This window comes from Brachyistius frenatus, unplaced genomic scaffold (assembly GCF_029030835.1).
Source record: "Brachyistius frenatus isolate BFR_SWC_R1_liver_20210118 unplaced genomic scaffold, ASM2903083v1 Contig_138, whole genome shotgun sequence".
In the NCBI taxonomy this organism is placed as follows: Eukaryota; Metazoa; Chordata; class Actinopteri; family Embiotocidae; genus Brachyistius; species Brachyistius frenatus.
In genome coordinates this window covers 365,107-388,306 of record NW_027210737.1, presented here as the reverse complement: position 1 = coordinate 388,306, position 23,200 = coordinate 365,107, and the positions used below count along the sequence as shown (strand labels likewise).

At 43.0% G+C, this 23,200-nt stretch overlaps 1 protein-coding gene across 7 annotated transcripts in view; it reads right to left on the bottom strand.

Annotated features, from left to right (window-relative positions):
- glcci1a (glucocorticoid induced 1a) overlaps positions 1-21,600 on the bottom strand; it is a 32,110-nt gene extending 10,510 nt beyond the window's left edge. For 3 of the 7 annotated variants that reach the window (XM_069715106.1, XM_069715107.1, XM_069715113.1), the window contains exons 1-3: positions 20,973-21,598; positions 12,084-12,235; positions 4,513-4,602 (exon numbers count right to left, since the gene is read on the bottom strand). In XM_069715106.1, the coding sequence (XP_069571207.1) occupies positions 4,513-4,602; positions 12,084-12,235; positions 20,973-21,306 (576 nt within the window). In that variant the 5' untranslated portion in view covers positions 21,307-21,598. Of the gene's footprint in view, positions 1-4,512; positions 4,603-12,083; positions 12,236-20,972 lie in introns of all 7 variants that reach the window. The other 4 variants (XM_069715111.1, XM_069715109.1, XM_069715110.1 and 1 more) reach the window with 3 other exon arrangements.
- Between the last annotated feature and the right edge of the window lie 1,600 nt (positions 21,601-23,200).

The window sequence follows — 23,200 nt, the reverse complement described above, 5'->3', positions numbered from 1 at the left end:
GTGAAAGGGAAACAATGGAGGGAGATGACTCTGCTTGTCACAGTTGGAGCTGTTCATTTGTTTCTACAGTGGGTACGGAAAGTGTTCAGACCCCTTTAAATTTTTCACTCTTTGTTTCATTGCAGCCATTTGCTAAAATCAAAAAAGTTCATTTTATTTCTCATTAATGTACACTCAGCACCCCATCTTGACAGAAAAAAACAGAAATGTAGAAATTTGTGCAAATTTATTAAAAAAGAAAAACTGAAATATCACATGGTCATAAGTATTCAGACCCTTTGCTCAGTATTGAGTAGAAGCACCCTTTTGAGCTCGTACAGCCATCAGTCTTCTTGGGAATGATGCAACAAGCTTTTCACACCTGGATTTGGGGATCCTCTGCCATTCTTCCTTGCAGATCCTCTCCAGTTCCATCAGGTTGGATGGTGAACGTTGGTGGACAGCCATTTTCAGGTCTCTCCAGAGATGCTCAATTGGGTTTAGGTCAGGGCTCTGGCTGGGCCAGTCAAGAATGGTCACAGAGTTGTTCTGAAGCCACTCCTTTGTTATTTTAGCTGTGTGCTTCGGGTCGTTGTCTTGTTGGAAGGTGAACCTTCGGCCCAGTCTGAGGTCCAGAGCACTCTGGAAGAGGTTTTCTTCCAGGATATCTCTGTACTTGGCCGCATTCATCTTTCCTTCAATTGCAACCAGTCGTCCTGTCCCTGCAGCTGAAAAACACCCCCATAGCATGATGCTGCCACCACCATGTTTCACTGTTGGGATTGTATTGGGCAGGTGATGAGCAGTGCCTGGTTTTCTCCACACATACCGCTTAGAATTAACGCCAAAAAGTTCAATCTTGGTCTCATCAGACCAGAGAATCTTATTTCTCATAGTCTGGGAGTCCTTCATGTGTTTTTTGGCAAACTCTATGCGGGCTTTCATATGTCTTGCACTGAGGAGAGGCTTCCGTCGGGCCACTCTGCCATAAAGCCCCGACTGGTGGAGGGCTGCAGTGATAGTTGACTTGTGGAACTTTCTCCCATCTCCCTACTGCATCTCTGGAGCTCAGCCACAGTGATCTTTGGGTTCTTCTTTACCTCTCTCACCAAGGCTCTTCTCCCACGATTGCTCAGTTTGGCTGGACGGCCAGGTCTAGGAAGAGTTCTGGTCGTCCCAAACTTCTTCCATTTAAGGATTATGGAGGCCACTGTGCTCTTAGGAACCTTGAGTGCTGCAGAAATTATTTTGTAACCTTGGCCAGATCTGTGCCTTGCCACAATTCTGTCTCTGAGCTCCTTGGACAGTTCCTACGACCTCATGATTCTCATTTGCTCTGACATGCACTGTGAGCTGTAAGATCTTATATAGACAGGTGTGTGCCTTTCCTAATCAAGTCCAATCAGTTTAATTAAACACAGCTGGACTCCAATGAAGGAGTAGAACCATCTCAAGGAGGATCAGAAGAAATGGACAGCATGTGAGTTAAATATGAGTGTCACAGCAAAGGGTCTGAATACTTATGACCATGTGATATTTCAGTTTTTCTTTTTTAATAAATTTGCACAAATTTCTACATTTCTTGTTTTTTTTCTGTCAACATGGGGTGCTTAGTGTACATTTATGAGAAATAAAATGAACTTTTTTGATTTTAGCAAATGGCTGCAATGAAACAAAGAGTGAAAAATGTAAAGGGGTCTGAATGCTTTCCGTACCCACTGTATCTGTATAAACCATGTTTGTTGAACAGAGAGCTGAAGGAGCTCCCGGTGCTGCACTGTACTTTAGAACATGTTCATACATGTTCCCTCTCACAGTCCTTACAGCGCTGCTCTGCTGTAATGACACAAAACATGCAGGAAATGTCCATGCAGGCTCTTTCAAAAGGCTGCTATGTGATCCCTACTTTCGGCCACTGAACCAGTAACACAGTGCAGTCCTGCAAGTTCTGGTGAATATACTCACCACACGTCAGCTCTCACTGAGCAGGTTTGAGAGGCTATGGATCAGCATAGTAGGAAAGAATGCACATATGTAGCCATGAAACTGCCCAATACTGGAAAAATTCTCCAAGATAAATGTTCATATTTTAGAGGTCTTTTATTGTGACCAGCCCAAGGCATGTCTGTCAGGTAGATGGATTATGTTGGCACAGGCTAAGTGCTCAATAAAATGAATTTTGAGAAATATTGTGTACAAAATTTGAGAGAAATAAACCTTTAATGTGAATAAAACACATCTTAGATGTTTTTCTTCAACTTATTAAAAATGGGACCAGAAACTAAAGTGGTGTTTTTATTTTTATTCAGTGTATATTTACAAAAACAATATTGTCTTAACCTCATGCCTGAGCAATACATCATCTTCCTCTAAGACCTTGATCAGGGGATTGTTTAACTTTCACTCTTCAGATCCATCTGTGAACTTCTCATTGGAGGCAGATGGCCATTCAGTCTGTTGGAGGCTTCTTTGTGTTATAAGGGACTTTTTCCTCTCCACTACTCTCATGTGGCACATGTGTTGAATTGTATTGTTCCTCTATAATATTGTAAAGTTCTTTTGTAAGGACATTACTAAATGAAGAGATAACTTCTGTTGTGATCTGGTGATATACTAATAAAACTGAATTGAATTGGGGCGGCATTTAAAATGATGACATGCCTCCTTTGACTGAACAGTCTGTTTGGGAAACTGTGTCTCTTCTTACAGGCAGTAGAAATATTCATTATGAAAGATAATAATCCAGCAATCATGTCTGCTGCAGCTTCTAAACAGAAAGCTACTCCACTCCGTCTCCTCTTTTCTTTCTCCTTGTAGCTCATCTATTGACTTCTGTGGAATCCATGTAAGCTCTGCTCCGCCTATGCAGCCCTGCAACTCAGCAACGTGCCTGTACACATATTAGTGAGGCTGAGCTGTCATCTGGCTGGCCCTTATTGTTCCCTTTGCTGCAGGAGGCACAGAGCAGATAGCCGGGGCTTGGCTGACCATAAATTGCAGAGAGTTATGGCAATTGCAAAGAGGGGAAGTGGGCAGTTAAAAGTGTGACTGCGTTATCTGCTACCTCCTTGCTGCTACTGAGTATCAGCAGGGTGGAGCTGAGAGGGAATGATAGTGCCAGACCGGGTGCGGCTTATAGCTGCTGTACACCAACAGCACCATAAACACAGCAGTGATGTCACACAGCAGGAAAAATGTCAATAACTCAACAGCAGTACTTGATTCACGACTGTTTCCACTAAACTGAAAACTTTAGATTTAATTATCAAAGGAATTTAGCAGGGTTTCTCAAAGTGTCATCATCAGCAATCCCATCTCTATGGGAACATAGAAAATAAGAAACTAGCAGAACTATTTGCTCAGACCGCCATGAGCTTCTACAGTAGCTTTCAAGTAGAACAGCAGAGTTACAACCCTGTTTTCAAAATTGTTGGGATCCTGTTTAAAATGTAACAAATAACCAAATGATTTTGAAATCATGGAAAGCTGAACCCTCGTGTCAGTGACTAATATCCTCGCTTGAGCAACATCAGCTCATGAGTTAGACACGTTTTTGTGAGCGCTGGTCCGTGCGCACGGCGATTTCTCCATGCACCTCAAATTTGAGCATCACGTCAAATTTGGTGTCAGATTTTTGGGGAACAGAAAGAAGAAGCAGGAAGTCAGGGCTGGTGGGGAGTGACGATCGTGTGTTTCCGAGTGAGAAACCTGCTGGGTTTAACGCACTGTGAGCGAGTGTGCTGTCGTGTTGTGGAACCCAAGTGCCATGGCGCAACTGTTAAGCTTCTTTTCACAGCGAACACTTTCCCTCAGACGCCTCAGAAGGTCCCAGTAGAACTCGGTGGTGACAGTTTGACTCTGGGGAACGAATTCACGGTGACACAAAGAAAACCCAGCTGGTGTCTCCTGACCTGACGCGCCTTCTTCAGTCTTGGACAGTGAAGCTCCGCCCCTCTTGAAACCTGAACGTCACTCAGAACACCTCGCCCGGCTCGTCGCTTCATCGCCGTACACTTTCTGAAACATTTCCTGAGTTTCACACAAAATTTAATGTGCTCCTTCTGCTCATGTCCACGGAGGTATCGCCGTGCCAGCACTCACAAACGCACGCATACCTTCCTCCTGCTCCGTGCACGTCACGCTGCAGCTCACTGTTCAGGTTCCTTTGTTTCAACCCGTAGGTAGATTGGTTTTGCAATAAAAGAGAGAAAGCATCCATCTTGACAAACATGTAAAAACAGTACTGACAATATTCAAGCACAATAAGAAGTGCTCAAAGGCTCAACCAATCAAGACGAATAAATAGCAATAAAAGCCACAACAAGAAATAACCGCTGGAATAAAACGGTACAATTTATACTAACATGAATATGAGCCAAAGGTGCTACATGAACGAAGCTGTTTCACCGTTCACACACACCGGCAGCAGTCTCAGAACTTCATGACCCACCCTAGTATATAGAATTCACAGATCTGAACACCGTCTCTGGCCTTAATATTCATGATATATTAATATTCATGTTAGGGTGGTACCTCTTTGAGCTGGTCGGCGCTACCCCAGGACGCAGAGCGCTGGTGACGGCTCCTCTTCTCTCTTGTTTTGTCACTCCAACATCCAGGAGTCTGGAAGAAACACTACACATTACTATCAGCATGTTACCTGACCAACAACGTTGTCACCACATCCTCCTGACCACAACTTGTCTCTCTCGTTTTACTGTTGCCGTTTGACCATCATTTCCTTCGTTGACTACATTAACTCTGAGACATGATCAAAGCTACAAAGTATTTCTATCATACGAGAACAACGTTCCTCATTCACCAACCCTTCTTAAGAAGAAATTTCTTCTTAAATCCCACTTATGCAGATTTGACAAAGATTCTGGTTTTCACCAATGTTTTCTTACTTGGGATTTGTTTTTAAGTAAGAACAAAATCTGCATATCTGAGTTTTGAAATGTTTGTGCCAATTAATTGGTTAATGTTGTCTTCAATTCTACAGTTGTATAATGTTATAGTATTTAGTCTACAATGATATTTCTTTGGAATTAATCATTTTAATAATTATTTTCATTACTTTTAAAGTGTATTGGTTTTGAATAAACACTACATAAACATTCCAACAACCAGTCAGCAGTCCTGCTGTCCAGGTTTTACAGCAGCGAATTGTTTGTTGGCAAATTAAAATGTATTAGACATTTACCGTGTGATACTTTATACAATACAATTAATCTCAATATAATCTCCTTTTATGGGCATTAGCAGGGCGTTTCCTTCTGCTAAGTAGGAACAACTGGGATGCGCTTTCAACTTATGAGGACTGTGGGATTCATCAATATAAGATCACAGGCGCAAACACATCGTGAATCTGACGTAGACTTAAGAAGATGTCGGTGAATGTGACTGGATAAACTAGTAGTACAACGATTATTTTATCATTAATTTTGGCAAAAATAACAAGTTAAATATCTTATTGATTCAATACTCTAATGATACTGTAATTGGTAATTTTTTTCATGCAACTGTTGGTCTCAGCTGAGCCATTTGAGACTACAGAGTGTAGAATATTTTTTGTTTTACAGAATTTTGATTGTACAAATTATTTATTCTTTGCAAAGTTTTGAAAGAGACATTTGAAATTTTGAATGAGACATGAAATATCACTATTTTAAGTTTAGATTTGGTTGTTTTTACAGAAGCGTTTGGTGCTCATGATCAGTGCAAAGAAATTGCAAAGCCAACAATAATTTATATTTTTAGGGTTTCTCTGATAAATGCTGCAATTTGGGCCATTTTTAAAGAAAACATGCCCACTGGTGGGTTGTAGGTTCAGAAAGTTAAACTGGTAAATTTAATTTGGATTTTTTTTTCTTCTATCAATTATTATTTCTACTATCTATTCATCCATTATTTATACCCGCCGTATCCTGAACAGGCTCACAGGGGGCTGGAGCCTATCCCAGCTCACTTCGGGTTAAGGCAGGGTACAACCTGGACAGGTCGCCAGTCCATCACAGGGCCAATGCTTATAGACAAACAGAAACAAAGACCATTCACACCTAAGGGCAATTTATAGAATCACCAATTAACTTGAGGTGCATGTTTTTGGATGGTGGGAGGAAGCCGGAGTACCTGGAGAGAACCCACAAGGACACAGAGAACATGCAAACTCTGCACAGAAAGGCCCAGGACTGGATTTGAACCCGGAACCTTGTTGCTGTGAGGTGACAATGCTAACCACTGCACCACTGTGCCACCCTATAATTTCTACCTTCCATCTATATTGATTGTTCTTGCTTTTCTATAAAAATAAAAAAAATTCACTGGCTAATCTAACGTCTTCAGGCCTTCGAAATTAAGTTTAGAGAGGAAATGTCTGTTGGTGTCACAGATGGTAACTGATGGACCTCTCAAACAGGTCATAACTGTTACTGTAACAAGACCCACTGGCTGAAGTATAAAGTCAGTGGAATTTGGGGAACTGATGCAGCTGTCTGCAGATGTCAGACTGATGTGTGAAAATGAGAAGCTTTGGGCCACTTCAGGAGTTAATAATCAGCTATAAGCTAAAAGCAAAGAGGTCATCCAGCTTTTGAAGCTCACAGATGCGTAGGTGGTAAATGTCAGAAACAGGATGTATAGAGCGGTGTGTGTGTGTGTGGGAACATCTGAGGCTGAACAGCACGAGAGGATTACAGGGCAGGAAGGTGTGGGTACAAATTAAGGTCAAGAATGACACATTACTACGACGGCTTCTGGAATAAAATCATACGAACAGAAACACGAGCACGGGTGGATAGTGGATTCAGGGTTTACAGATGCAGACTCTTGTCCAATGGAACATTTCTTTCCCACTTGCCAGTCAGTCAGTTTACTGGCTTGGCACTTTTTCCATAATTTTGGAGATATATCATACAAAATATATACAATAAAGAAGTTCCCTTTAGATTTGGTTGTTTATAATATAAGAACAGATCACAATAGAAATGATGGTGGGTTTTCCCTCCTATTGTAACACGGGTGCACCACATCAGTGTTTTCTCACACCGCCAAACCAAATGAACATAAAAAGCTATTATGTGTGAATGAGCGATCATGGTAGCACATGAGGGAGAGAATGTACGTGTGTGTGTGTGTGTGTGTGTGTGTGTGTGTGTGTGTGTGTGTGTGTGTGTGTGTGTGTGTGTGTGTGTGTGTGTGTGTGTGTGTGTGTGTGAGAGAGAGAGAGATCGGATATCAGACTAGTTACCAGTTGTGTGAACGAAGCAGTGTGTGTACAGTTTAAGAGGACTCCTCACACCCAGCTAAGTTCCTGTGTCGAACTAACTTTCAACTGAAGGCAGTCAGCTGCCCTGAAGTTAGCAGCATTGTGTTTGTCTGATCAAGCTCACTTTAGGGACCTGCTAGCTGAGACGGCATCCCCCCTCTCAAACCAGCCCCCCCTCCCTCCACCAGCAGCAGACTAATACTGACTGATGTCTGTGCTCTTCAAAAATATTATTTATTTTATTGACTTTATTGAACATGACAATGTTTTGTCACGTATAGAATACAAGTGATTCAGTTTAAACAGTCATTATGCCGGTAATGAAAACGAACAGATAAAGAAGAGGACAGATAAGAGTACAGTGCTAGCGGCAGCCTGTTACACCACCTCCCCCGAGTGTTTTGTTTTAAGTATTTTTCTTTCTTTCTCCTCTCTTCGGAGTTGTTGTTTTTTTCTTCACGTGTGTTAAGTGACGGTCAGACAATGGACTGTAACTTTTCCACTTTTCTGGTGGCTCTTCTTCTACTTTTTTCCCTCTTCGTAACGGAGAGCTACGCACAGCGGATTGGGGGCATTGTTTACTCTCATGATCAGCTGATCGCGCTGAGGCCTGAAATCCCGGACGAACTTCGGAGAAGACGTCGGGGTTGCAGAGCTGGAGCAAAACTGAAGGCGAAGAGGAGGAGATTTAAACCATCGGTACCGGAGATCTTAATGGGGAACGTGAGGTCGTTGGCCAACAAGACGGACGAGCTCGGCGCTGGTAAAGACCCAGAGAGAGTACCGGGAGTGCAGCATCATGTGTTTCACCGAGACATGGCTGCACTCACATCTCCCGGACCACAGCGCGGCCGTACCCGGCTTCAGGACTGTTCGGGCGGACAGAGACGTTGTTCAGAGCGGCAAGAAGAAAGGTGGAGGGATTGCAGTCTATGTGAACGAGAGGTGGTGCAATCCCGACCACGTGTGTGTGAAGGAACGTTTCTGTAGCCCGGACATTGAACTTGTAGTCGTGGGGATGCGCCCGTATTATGTACCGAGGGAGTTCACGTCCGCCATTGTTATCGCTGTGTATGTTCCTCCATCAGCTGACGTAGAGGCAGCAGTGGACACCATCCACTCCACTGTGTCTAAACTGCAGACTCAGCATTCCGGTGCATTTTTGGTAGTTACTGGAGACTTTAACCAGTCTGGATAAAGTACTGCTAACTTTGCACCAGTATGTTAACTGCCCCACCCGGAACAATAAAACTCTGGATCTACTGTATGCTAATGCCATGGATGCATACAGTACTACTGCCCTCCCCTCCCCACCTGGTAGGTCGGATCATAACCTGGTCCTGCTGACACCAAAGTATGTTCCTCTGGTACAGAGGCAGCCTGTAACCACCAGGACTGAGGAGGTGGACACAGGAGGCTAAAGACGCCCTGCAGGACTGCTTTGAGTCCACGGACTGGAATGTGCTGTGTGGACCACATGGGGAGGACATCAACAGCAGGACGGACTGTATCACAGAATACATCAAATTCTGTGAACACACCACCGTCCCATCCCGGACTGTACACTGCTTCCCCAACAACAAGCCGTGGATCACCAGGGACCTGAAGGTGCTTCTTAATCAGAAGAAAGCAGCTTTCAGGTCTGGGGACAGGGAGGAGCTCAGGAGAGTGCAGCGCCACCTGAAGGAGAAGATGAGAGAGTGCAAGGACTCCTACAGGAGGAAGCTGGAGGCCAAACTCCAGCAGAACAACGTGAGGGAGGTGTGGACCAGTATGAAGGAGATTACTGGGTTCAAGGGGAGAGAGAGACAACCAGGGGGAATCTGGAGAAGAACAACCAGGGGGAATCTGGAGAAGAACAACCAGGGGGAACCTGGAGAGGAACAACCAGGGGGAACCTGGAGAGGAACAACCAGGGGGAATCTGGAGAAGAACAACCATGGGGAACCTGGAGAGGAACAACCAGGGGGAATCTGGAGAGGAACAACCAGGGAAAACCTGGAGAGGAACAACCAGGGGGAACCTGGAGAGGAACAACCAGGGGGAATCTGGAGAAGAACAACCAGGGGGAACCTGGAGAGGAACAACCAGGGGGAACCTGGAGAAGAACAACCAGGGGGAACCTGGAGAGGTCCAATGAGCTAAACTCTTTCTTCAACAGGTTTAGTTCACCACCCTCATCTGTCTCCTCCACACCTTACACCTCCCAAACACCTCTGCTGCCTCCCCCCTCTGCCCCCCCTGGTGAGCTGCATAGAGCCCTCAATCTCAAAGGGCTCTTCCTCCATCGACACCATGACACCCCCCTTATCCCCCCGCCTCCCTCTGTGACGACTGGCCAGGTTAGGAGACAGCTGGAGAGACTCCACCAGCGCAAGGCTGCAGGACCTGACAGCATCAGCCCCGGGGTCCTGAAGACCTGCGCTGTCCAGCTGGCTGAGGTCCTACAACACCTCTTCAACCTGAGCCTGAAGGAGGAGGAGGTCCCGGTGCTGTGGAAGACGTCCTGCCTGGTTCCTGTACCGAAGAAGACAACTCCATCCGGCCTCAACGACTACCGACCGGTTGCCCTCAAATCTCATGTGATGAAGGTGCTGGAGAGGCTGGTCTTGGCCCACCTCAGGCCGCTGGTGAAATCTTCACTGGACCATCTGCAATTTGCGTACCAGCCTCATGTGGGAGTGGACGATGACATCATCTACCTGCTGCAACGAGCTCAGTCTCACCTGGATGGAACCGGTGACTCTGTGAGAATCACTTTCTTTGATTTCTCCAGTACATTCAACACCATCCAACCACTGCTGCTGAGTGAGAAGCTGCAGGTGGAGGTGGGGTGGAGGGGGTGGACTCGTCCACCGTCTCCTGGATCACTGACTACCTGACAGGCAGACCACAGTTTGTCCGTCTGGGCAGTGTGCTGTCTGATATGGTGGTCAGTGGTACTGGAGCTCCTCAGGGAACTGTTCTGTCCCCCTTCCTGTTCACCTTCTACACCACTGACTTCCAGAACAACTCAGAGTCCTGCCATCTACAGAAGTTCTCTGATGACTCTGCAGTGGTCGGGTGTATAAGGGATGGACGGGAGGACGAGTACAGGACAGTAGTGGAGGACTTTGTGGAGTGGGCGGGAAGAAATCACCTGCTCCTGAACGTGGCCAAGACCAGAGAGATGGTGGTCGACTTCAGGAGGAAGACGACGGCTCCACAACCGCTGAGAGTTCTGGGAGAGGAGGTGGACATGGTTAAGGAGTACAAGTACCTGGTGTCCCCATGACAACAGACTGAACTGGAAGACCAACTTCAACGCTGTCTACAAGAAGGTGATGAGTCGACTCTTTTTCTTGAGGAAACTTCGATCCTTCAATGTGTGCAGCGAGATGTTGGAGATGTTCTACCATCTGTTGTGGCCAGTGAACTGTACTTCTAGTAGTCTGCTGGGGGAGCAGCATTGGAGCTGGAGACACCAACAGACTTAACAAACTGGTTAAGAAGGCCGGCTCCATCATTGGCTGCAAACTGGACAGCCTGGAAAAGGTGGTGGAGAGGAGGACGCTGAATAAACTATTGTCCATATTGGATAATCCTGACCACCCTCTCCACCACCTGCTGCAGGGACAGAGGAGGACGTTCTCCAAAAGACTCCCCCAGCTCCGCTGTCAGAAGGACAGATACAGGAGATCATTCCTGATACAGGAGATCATTCCTGCCGACCGCAATAAGACTACAATAACTCTCCTCTTGCAAAATCCATCACACAACAATAACATTGTTGTCTGTGTTTCTTGGTTGTTTGTATATAATATATATATACTGTACTGTATATACTGTATATACTGTGCATTTTATATTTTTTTACTGCTATTTTATTGCTTTTTATTATTCTATTATTATCTTATTGCTTCCTGTATGCTGCTGTAGCGAAAAAATTCCCCCTTGGGGATTAATAAAGTAACTACCTACCTACCTACCTACCTACCTACAGATTAGATCAAATGTTAACAGACTGACTATGGAAGGAGAAAATTGGTATTTAAATCCATTCACTATCAGCCTTGTTTTAATGTTTTCTGATAATTAGTTTTATGGCACACTGCAAAATGTTAAAATAAATATTGTCATGATAATATATTTGAATAGTTTCTAGTCAAATCCCTCTCCTTTTTTTATCTCACTATTCTCATTCTGTTATATGCTCCATACATCATTTCTTCACAAAGCAGACTGACAGGCGTCCACTTTCTATGTTGTTTCATCATATTTTATTCTATGGTTGTGTTGGATTGATTGTGTTTCGTTTATGCTGCTGTTGAGACATTTGAATCATCTTACACATGTCACCCGAACACCTCACGTGCATAAAATCAGTAGACACTGCCATTTTCAGATGTCCCATAAACACCTCACATGCAGGTTACTAAGACACTGGCACACCTCATACTGTAGTCCCTACTCGGTTACTACAGCTCACGCAACTCAGACAGGTGTGTGTGGTCAAAAATGAGTTAGTTTGAAAAGAGTTTCAGTTCTAATGGAAGATTCCTTTCAGTTGAAGCTGAATGATTATATCTCCTTGGCTGGCCGCCTCAGCACGGTCCATGTATGGGCTGATAGAACAGTAAGAGAAAGAATGTCCAGGTGTTGAGGAGAAGCAGACAGAAGTCTGTTTTTTGTCTTTAATTGTTCTAAAAAGGAGGCCAGCCGCCCCGTATCAACATCCCCCTCCAGAACCGCTAAAAGAAGTAAACCTGGCTTCACATTCCAGTATCAACAGAAGAACATGACTGCACGGGACGGAGCACGAGCATGAAGGTGAAGGGCAGGTGAGGGCGGTGCTCACCTGTGTGGATTTATCTCTCATACACGACAGGTACGGCACATGTGGGTCACGTGGCCACTGCCCGGTGAGGTAGGGCCCGGTGACGGTGCCCAGGGAGGATGTCCGCCGGAACGACCCCGAGCTATGCAACTGCTGGGACTTTGTCCTTTCAGCTGTACAGATAAAAGATGAGAGGGGAGAGAGAGAGAGAGGGGGGGGGGGGGCGATAGAGAGAGCAGCATGAGGTTCATGTGACAAAATGAATGAGTGAATAATAAAAGTTTCCTCAACCTGACAAGTTTCTAAAAATGACATTCCTCAATTGTCCAATCAGATATAAGACAATGTTAACTCTCTAATTTATGTATCAGCATGTTTGTCTTTCAACATTCGTACTTCACTTAAACTGAAATTAGTTCAGTCAAAATGAAAAAAAGTTCTTCAGAACGAGACATATTGAAGCATTTCTTTATGGGGCCTCATGAAACTATAAAAAAAAAAATGTATTACGGGAGACAAAAGTCCATACAACATGACGACTGCACGTGGTGGAACGGTGAACTGAACACTTGTTTTGTGCACTGCATTCATGTCCACCATTGTCCCATTCTCTTTTTTTTTTTTTTTTACTATTTTATGTTGTTTGGGAAGAAAAACTAAAATCCACATCACTCCATTCATTCATTCGAACTGAAGAGGAACTCCACCGGACATGGATTGGTCACACATCCAATCGCTTCTCAAGACACCTGCAGTAGGAGGCTTCTATTGTCTTCTATTGCCGTCTATTGTCTTCTATTGTCTGGGCAGGGACAGCTTTATTATTGTGTTTCATCATCGGATGAGCTCAATGTAAACTAACAGTTGTTGGCTTGAACTCCCAGAAGATTGTGTTCACTTTGAGCTTCAGCTCCTCGGCTGTGTTCTGCCACCATGTTGGAGCAGTAACTCTACGTTACCCGTTAAAGGACCAGCGCCACAGATCTCCGACCAGTCAGGTCACCAGCAGCCTGCTGATAACAGCACAGTTACAAAGCTTCACGGAGCTTCTACTGTTGTCAAACGCCTTTCTTTTATTTCTCCTTCTTTACTAACCCCCCCAAACACACAACACACACACACACACACACACACACATTTGATTGTACTTAGATGAGTATGTTACTTAGGTAATGCCAGTTGATGGATGATATTATCCCCGTTAATAGATTTATTCATTGATTGTTCAATGCTACTGTTTTAATTGAAGTGTTAACAGTGATTCATTTAGCTGGTAATTAATTCTGTTAAACATTAGTCAGTGTTTTTGATGACTTGTGTACATTTATTGGGATAACAGATGGATTGTAAAGTCAGTGCTCCAATTCACACCTTCACTGTCCCCGCAAATGCTAATTATTATCAATAATTACTTGAAATTGTCAATAATTGCAATGAATATTAATATTAATTTCTGATCATTGTTAACGATCTTTCAATAACCAAACCTGCTTTATCAGCACCAACACTGGAGTACAATCACAGGTTTAGGTGCTTGGAGCTAAATGCAACATCAGCAGTGTGATAAATCTTCTGAAGCTCCTCGGGTGAAAACATTGCAACTGTGTGAGTGTAGAAAAGTTCATGAGCACTGTGATTCCAGTCTGTTGGAAAAAATAAATGATGAAATAAGCGCTGATGTTAATCCAACCTTTCCTTTAGTGTCAGTCACAGCGTCATCATCATTGGGAACATGCTCCATGGAGAACAAGGATGACCTTATGAAGGACAATGACAGCATCTCCCGACCCTGCTTGTTCATACAAGACCTCTGGTAGCTGTTCCTGTAGTAATCTAGTGTCTTTGGCTTCTGCTCTAACAATAGAGAATCCAATCAAACAAGGCGGAGGCCAGGAACCTGCTTCCAAATCCACAGGATTACAGGTACTCCTCAGACTAAATTAGACTTGGCCATGATCTCCCAACTATGTTAAGGAGCAGAGAGTTGTATCACAGGAAGAATCTCTCTCTTCTCTCAGCCTCTGTAAGACTTATATAGACTTGAGCTCTGGAGGATCTGCTAGAAGTATGAAGCCCAGAGCACCACGGCCAGCGTGTACGCGCTGCGTGTAGCGCTGGAACAGCTCAGACCCTGCCATGCTCTCCTAAGAAGAAGAAGAAGAAGAAGAAGAAGAAGAAGAAGAAGAAGAAGAAGAAGAAGAAGAAGAAGAGGGTTTACAGATATTCACCATCAGGTTGACCAAAAAAATAAATAAATGATGTCATTCAACGTTTGTAATGACAGGAGGTCCTTACTCAGAGTTAAACTGAATTCTCTGACATCTTATTGTTAACATTCATGTACGATGTGATGTGGACAATGAAATCCTCAGCAATGCATTCAATTCATAATCAGACTCAATTGGCTTTTCTGAAAATGGTGTCCACGATGCAGTGAAGTCCTCTCCTCTCTCTTTCACTCCATGCATTTGTATGCCACCATTGAATCTCTGTCTTCATGTCTTCTCCTTCCCATTGTTTTGCAAGCAGTTTGTTTCTGCTGGGTCTTGTTGCAGCTGTCTCCGTCCCTGGAGCTGCATGTTTCTGACCTCACCAACATACCCAAACATTATTGTCATTCATGTCTCTATGCTGTTTTTTTTCTCTCTTCCTCCAACCAATGGAAGCCGGTAGCAGCCGTCCTCATCTGCTTCTGTCCCAGGTTTCCTCCAGTTAAAGGACTTTTTCTTTGCTGCCATCACTCATTTGTGACGTGTTGAATTGTTGTGTTCCTTTCGATAATTGGAGCGGCACGGTGGTGCAGTGGTTAGCACTGTCACCTCACAGCAAAAAAGGTTCCGGGTTCAAATCCGGTCCTGGGCCTTTCTGTGCGGAGTTTGCATGTTCTCCCTGTGCTTGCGTGGGTTCTCTCCGGGTTCTCCGGCTTCCTCCCATCATCCAAAAACATGCACCTCAGGTCAGGTTACCTGGCGCCGCCTAGTGGCAGCCTGCTGCAGCATCTCCCCCCTGAGAGCCCCCCTGCTGTAGTGAAGACATTTCCCCTCGGGGATTAATAAAGTGTATAAAAATAAAATAATAATAATAATGTTGTGAGCACGTTACAATGATAGGAGCCCTGAGTTAACTTATGTTGTGATTCAAGTTGAAGATCTTCATTATGAAGATGCAGCACTTTTCTTATTGGCTTAACTTTGAAATCCGGATTTGAGCAACCTGAATATATGTTACATACATTTTTAAAACTTGAATTTTTGATTGTGAATTTGTGAACATTAAAACTAAAAGTCAGTACGGGAAGCTGAAATACTGAAGAGTTTGAGGAACAAAATTCCGAATTTTTTTTATTTCTTGGCAAAAATTCTGTGCTACAAATTTTGTATCTTTTAAATGTCATCGTTTTTTTATTTGCCAAAACTACTACTACGAAAATATAGGCAAAAAAAACATTTGAGGATGTTTTACAGGGTCTTACTCTCCAGATGACTTCATTATACATACTTTTACATATATCCACATGTTGGTGTTAACATACCATCTATTAGATGAGCTAAACATTTTTGATTTGGTCAATTTTCACACAAAAACATAGACAGACAAGTAAAATACTCAAAGAGCCACTTTAAAACACAAGCATGTCTCTGGCACATGGAGCAGAGATTGTAATTATTATTGGAGAGGGGTAGATAATTACTCAGATACGCTCCATAAGAAATGAATCCTGCTGTAAGGCATGAGGTCAAAGGTCATGCTAAAGTCAGAACTCCCTGACATGTTACACTGGTCAAAGTAACAGTCCATACATATACCTGCAATTACACACACACTAACTTAGACAATAACCAGCAAGACAAAATTAAATGAGCATTTGTTATAAGATACACACACACACGCACACACGCACACACACGTCTGCCTGGAATTGATACCATAAAAGGGATGCACATGTGAATAGTTTATTCCATGTACCAATATATATTTTAACATTATAAATGTTATCTGTAGACAGTATTGATACGGTGTGGCCCTCGAGCCCTCGATATTTGTATCAGGCCCTGTTGGTATTGAGTTTGAATAGCCCTGGCCCTCCATACCTACAGTATGCACAAAAATCATCTGCAATGTTGCTGTGGACTCTTTTAAGGTTTATCATGACCCTTGACAAGACGATCTCAGTGTGTCCACAAGGATTCTTTTCAGAAACGACCAGTTTCATGGCGGTGTGGGCGTGTTAGGGATGACAAAGATGTGTGTGGTCAGATAGGGGGTTGTGCGTATTTGTATCTTTTTCGACCCTGATCGGAAATGAAAAGAGTGCGTATAGATACAGTAAAAGAATACGAACAATATTTATTATATTTCTTATCTGCGTTGTACTGGAAGGAGGTGTAGCCGACACCAGATGTAACTGTTAATGGTCCGGCTACATATCACCAATGAAAATGGAATAAAGGGGATTCTGAGTGTGGAAAAAAATCCTTTTATGTCCTGGCTGTCCGTAATCTGTGAGCACATAATCCCGGGCACTATCAGGCTAATATACAACAAAGTGTGATGAAGTAAATAAACAAAATGTTCTGTCTCCTTGCTCATTGTACCAACACATTATACGCATCTTTACTGCTTTTGCTGTTAGCACCATTGTTACCAGGTAATACATTACTCCCGTCACCAACCAAAATGTTCTGTTACAGCAAGTGCCAACACATTACATGTTGAGCCATGATTGGTAGATTGCATACAACCCCCAGAATAAAGAAAATTAAAAACCTGGTCGATGTAGACAAAACTTGAATCCAAAGTAAAGTCTGATTCATGACAGCCACAAATACACAATCAAAGACGCACTGAGCACATCAGTTTTGGGCCTTCTGGCCAGCACTTGTTAAAAGTTATAACACTTTACACTGAGCCTTCATTTTGTGTACATTTTTTAATCCTGTGTTAGTCTAGAAACGAATGCTGTGTGGATTGTAACTTGGTTAGAAGTAGGGATGGGACATACATTCAGAATATTCGAATAGTCGTTAAAATATATTTTTTTTAAAATCAATGATATGTGTGATTCCTTCTTCCTCATTTCCCCTGTTTTTACCTGTGCTTGGTTGTAATACATTACTCCCGTCAGAAGGTGGCAGTAATGCACCTAAAGCTGTCTGCCAGCCACCATTAAACAACATAAGAAGAAGAACAGGTTGTTACCAGACTTCGGAGCTTTGCAGGTAAAACTGTCCCTGCGTTCCAATACTCATACTACTATACTACCACAGTACTATACTACCATAGTACTATACTACCATACTACTATAGTAGTATAGTACTATACTACCATACTACTATTCTACCATACTGCCACACTACCATATACCATACTGCTATACAGTGAACCCTCGCTATAACGCGGTTCACCTTTCACGGTCTCGCTGCTTCACGGATTTGCATCGTGCATTGTGTTCTGCATTCTGATTGGCTAAACAGTCTCTCCGCTTCTTCTCTACCTGTTTGTCAATAACGTTGCGGTTTAATATGTATACGTACGTAAAACAGCTTGCCAAATTAAAAATAATCGATGGTGGCATGTCGGTTTATAAGAATCTTTTTGCCCAGAAGAAAAAAGAGCGACAACAACTACCGATAACTATGTTCTTCTCTCGAAAAACCACATCTGCACCGCCGGCTTTAGAAGAAAGAACCGCTGCAGAGCGGAGTCAGGATGCAGCGGCTCAGTCAGAAGAGCAGTGAAATACACGAGTCACTATTTGTCCTCCTGTACTTTGTATTTGTTTTCATAATCATTTTTCATTTTCTCCCGTTCTAATCCAATGACTCGGGTCGCAGTGGGGCGGTGCCGATCTCAGCAATTTGAAGCCTTCAGTTCGTATTGATGATTAAAATTATTATTTTACAGTACAGTAGTTATTTGTAAAAAAAACATTTATGCAGTACTTTTATTTGTTAAACAAATGCTTGGGCCTGTAAAAAGGTTTTGTTCTTTGGTTTCAATGTATTATGGAGTATTTCATTGTATAATAATTGTAAAAAAAAAAAAGGTTACTACTTCACGGATTTCACCTATCACGGTCTCTATTTGGAACGTAACCCCCGCGATAAACGAGGGTTCACTGTACTACAATACTACAATACTATTTAGTATGCCAAAAAAATATTTAGTATGTCCCAATACTTAGTATGTTAGACATAGGATGCCAAAAGTACCAGGATGTTCCACTACATCCGGTCATATTTTGTAGTATGCAGGTCAGCATGATACTCTGGATGTTCTGACCCACAATCCTTTGCACAGTGGAAGCTGCATCACATCGACTGAGCCATCAAGACACTTGGTGGCGCTAATGCGCTGCCCACAAAAGGAAGAAGAAGTAGAAGAAGAAGAAGAATTAAAAGGAAGCCTACTTGTTCCAAATCGCATCCTTTTTCTTTTGACCTCAAACGTTGCTCTACAGATCGCGATGGATACGACAAAGTGGATCAAAGTTCAAGACGCATTTCTATGATGAAGTAGTTTGTCCCAATTGTGCACATACTACATGCAACAGTAGATACTTTTTAAGGGTAGCTGCAGTACATACTAAAAGTAAAAAGAAATGGTATGCGATTTGGAGTGCAGGACAAATGTGTGTTTCTCGGTAATCAATTAATTAGTAATCAAGCAACAATACTAATCAAAATTAGCTCAGAACTATTCGTTAAAAAATACTTTTAGGTCTTAAACTACAATATTTGTGATTCAACATGAATTGTTGACCTGATGAATAACAGTATTTATTCTCCTTTTAGCTCTCTTCTTTGGTCTCCAGAAGTACTGGGCGGTATCAGTTTTTAATTCCTGTACAATATGAATTTTTCATATACCAACATATCAGTACAGCTAATTATACACACTCATAGTCCTGAAGTTACATACTGATAACCATCAGTTCACTACATGGAACAACACAGAGCACTGTGATGAGTGTATTGAGAGGGGAGCCCTATTAACTACAGTCATAACATTATCATCTAACATGTAATATCCCACAACAAACTCGCATCAACCGTGTCAAAAATGTTTGTAAATGCTGGGAGCTCCCAGTTGGGATTTCTTTGACATTTGCAGGATTGTACACCGAGAATTTGTCGCCCAGGGTCCGACTGTCAACACCGAGTTCTACTGGAAAACATTCGCTGCATCTGAGGTAAGCTGAGAAGCGAGAGCACTTCGGTTCTCCAAAATGAAAACACGGCCTCTCACAGCATGTTGAAGATGTGCACGTTTATTTTTGGCAACCAAAAATTTGACACAAAATTGTGTGTGTTCTGTGCTCAAATAACCATCATGTTTGATAGAGAAGTAGATCAACCATCCATTCATCCATCCATCCATCCATCTGGGTCACAGTGTCAACTGTCATTGTTTAGCAAAGGTCATCAAAATGAGAAGCCGCCATCTATGTGTGTTTATTGTTTGTTGGCAGGGGTCCAACATGCCATGCTCAGTGCCACCACGTCTAGTGCATGCCCCACCTTGGCCAACCCGATCAAAATGCCCTGGACACGTCACTGTTACCAGTAATGATACTTATGAAAGGAAAGACGGGAAGTCAACACCATGTAATGGCCTGTGCTATCCAAATCAGAAGAGAAAGCATCAACAGCTCTGGAGCAACAACGACACAGGCTGGATGTCAGCCGGATTGCAAAAACACCATCATTACATCCTTCTGTGTACACAGGTCTACATTGGAGCTAGTCTATGGTTGCCAACCAGTATTTTGTATGCGTATGCATGCAGCTTCAGAGGCTGGCCTGCTCACCCAGAGGGCTGTTTATGTCTCAGTGACTGCTAGGCCCCAGTGTTGCCACAGGAGCCACAGACCCACCAGCTGACGACGTGTTTAATTCCCTTTCAACGATACTAAACTGCCTAAATGTACCAAATTCATACGATGTGTTTGGTGTTCAGGCAGCTTCTGAAAATCTGTCCAATCATCCGTGTCGTGTCCATCAACGAGCCCGTTTATCTTCGACAGAGTAGCTGCACCATCACTACACCCTGACAGATTTACCTCCGCGAGGATAATGCCAGTGCACTGGAATAACAACTGCATTAGCTGATATCATATTATTCTGTTTAAATCACCGTTGTAACACGTCATGTAAAACATATTCACAGCTAAAGCTGTGGTGTGCTAAACATATTACGGATAATATGATTCAAATTACAACATGATTGCGGGAGCTGCTGTGGAAATAGAGCGATTGTTGATGTTTTTAGCATCAGTCCCCTAATGCATTATGACCTAAATAGAAAGTGAGCCACCAGCCGAGCACATCGCCCATATGAGCAGCTCCACCGTAGCTGGAGGTGCTTCGCCACATTGGATCTAGGTGTGGACATCGTCATCATTTTTGGTTGACTGCGTTTTGAGAAAAGTTACACAGACCTCAAAAAGCCCCAGTCTCTGTTTGAACAATGACAATCCACTTTAGAAATCGGCTTGTATGGAATTAACGTAAGTGCGACCATTGGACTAAAACTGGAATCTTTTGTGTAGCTTCGTCTGTTGTTTTCATTAGCTTGACTCACCAAAACACAACGTGGCGCTTGATGGCTAACGGTGGGAAGAATTGTTTAGGTGGGGGTTTTATTTACCTTTAATGTCGGACAGTGGGCCATACACACGCCGAACATAAGGTTAGTATGTAATTGTGAGGAAACAGAATCGGTTCTCTTTTTTGAAATGAGGTATTTCTGAATTCGTCATCGAAATAACTCAATTCCCGAATCTGTTAAGCTAGTTCGGCGTGACGATTGCTGTACCAGAGAAGGGGCGACATAGCATAGCAGCAAGCTATCTGAACGTGATGCGAGCATTACGGATCAACGTCATGTTCTTTAAAGGACCACGTTACCTTTGGAAGCAGGCGGACAAAGACCGCGTTCAGGTGAGGTCCTGCTGTCCGGCGGTGAAAGCCTCTGACTGGGGACCAGCCTGCCGTCCGAGCCGCTTCCACCCGGGTTGGCGGGACTGGAACAACGGGACGTCGTCGGTCCTGTGTTGCTCCCGGCTACTGAGGAGGAGGAGGAGGAGGAGGAAGCGGAGCGGGTTGGGCTGTGATGATTTCCACGGAAAAGCTGGTACAGCACCGTGGCGCGTACAGGCTGCGACCGGACCGCGGTGGTGGTGCTGGTGGGGGAGCCGCAGTGTTTAACCCGCTGCTGGGAAGAGCTGGCTGCTGCTGACATGACCAGCCACCTTCACTTCATACACGTTGTTTGGAGTTAACTGGGAGTGTTTGTACAACTACAGATAGCCTGTTGAATAGCCCACAATCGAACTGAACACTTTTGTTTTTCAGCACAAGACCAATGCTTGATCCATCATAACCAACATTGATATGTAAATGACCAAATTTTCTGAACTTCGTTATATTTCTGAGACACTTAGCGACAACTATGACATTAATGTGTCTTCCTCCGTGTCTCAGGACTGACAAACAGTAACTAACTCATTCTACAATACTACCGCGAGTCAAGTTGGTCCTTGTTGTCCTCCTCTCCACTGCTGTCCTACCACAGGCTTCAAAACAGCAGTCATCAGCTGGAAACTACTCCAGCAGAGGTTGGGCCATGGGTGGGACCACAGCCCTGCCACGTCCTTCTGATTGGTGCTGGTTTACTTCCGGAATATGTCAGGGGTTGTTCATTGGATGTAAGGAAGCTTTAACCAATAGAAATGGGCGGCAGGTAAACCAGAAGTGATTTGAGCCTGTGCTATTGGTTGGTGACACTATACAGAGGCAATAAGGTTCAAATATGTGCTTTTTAACAGGATATAACTTCATAACCTTGGAAACATATCAAGTGTGTAAAGTGAGTGGCCTTTATATCATCTTGTAACATTAGCCTTGCAGAATAATGCTTTTTTTAATTATTATTTTATGAATCAACCCATCAATCATACTTTATTTGTAAAACACTTCACAAAAACACAAAATGCTTTACAATAAAAAACAAAACAAAAAAAACAATAAACAAACACACACACACACACTCACCTCAACATCCATGTTCAATGCAATAAATAACTACATTGTAATTAACAGACTCAGGAAAACACTATCTGGCACAGATCTGTAATGAGGAAACACCAGAGGAAAGAATCAGGGTTAAATGAACCAACTACGACCAACTAATAAAACCAAGTAATATGCAAAAATAAAATGTCAAATAAATCATTCAAATTCACTTAAAAGTCTAAAAGTATATATACATATCTATACCTTCAAATAGAGTAAAAACTATATTTGACAAAACAACTAAAAAAAGATCTACCAAGAAGTAATGCCACGTAATGTGTAAAAATGGATAATTGAAAAAGGGAGGTCTTAAGTTTTCTCTTGAAGATATCAACACTTTCTAATGCTCTTAGATATTCAGGGAGACTGCCAGAGGCGTGGACCACAGAAACTAAAATATGCCTCTCCATAGGTTTTTCTTTTCGTTTGGGGTGTAATTAAAAGGCAGGTACTAGAAGACCTGACATCCCAACAATAAAAGAAAATCAGCTAAATAAGACAGACCAATACCATTAAGAGATTTAAAAAACAATGAAATGATTTTATATGAAATACATATATCCTATAAACATGGGGTAAATTGGTAGCCTATACACAAACTGTGATTTGGGATTTTAATTCTTATTGAACATCCGTGTCAAGTTGTGTGAGAAAGTTGTGTGCTAAAATTGATGTCTGTACATCTGAATATGATCCTATTTGGGACAGGGTCAACAAAAAAAATGGGAAAGTTGTGTAAGGTTAAAAACAACCCCTGGTGGAACATCTCACGACAAATTAGGTTACCATGAGAAACAGATCAGTAACATGAGGGGTATAACAAGATGATTTCAGAGAGGCAGAGTCTCTCATCAGTGAAGATGGGGAGAGGTTCACCACTCTGTGAAAGACTGTGTGGGAAAATAGCACAAAAATTAAGAATAATGTTCCTCAACGGAAAATGTTAAAGAAGTTGTGGATTTCATCATGTACGGTTCATAATATCATTAAATATCCTAAGCCTTCTCTGGACCCGAGATCATTGGAGATGGACTGAGGTGAAGTTGAAAACTCTTTTTGGA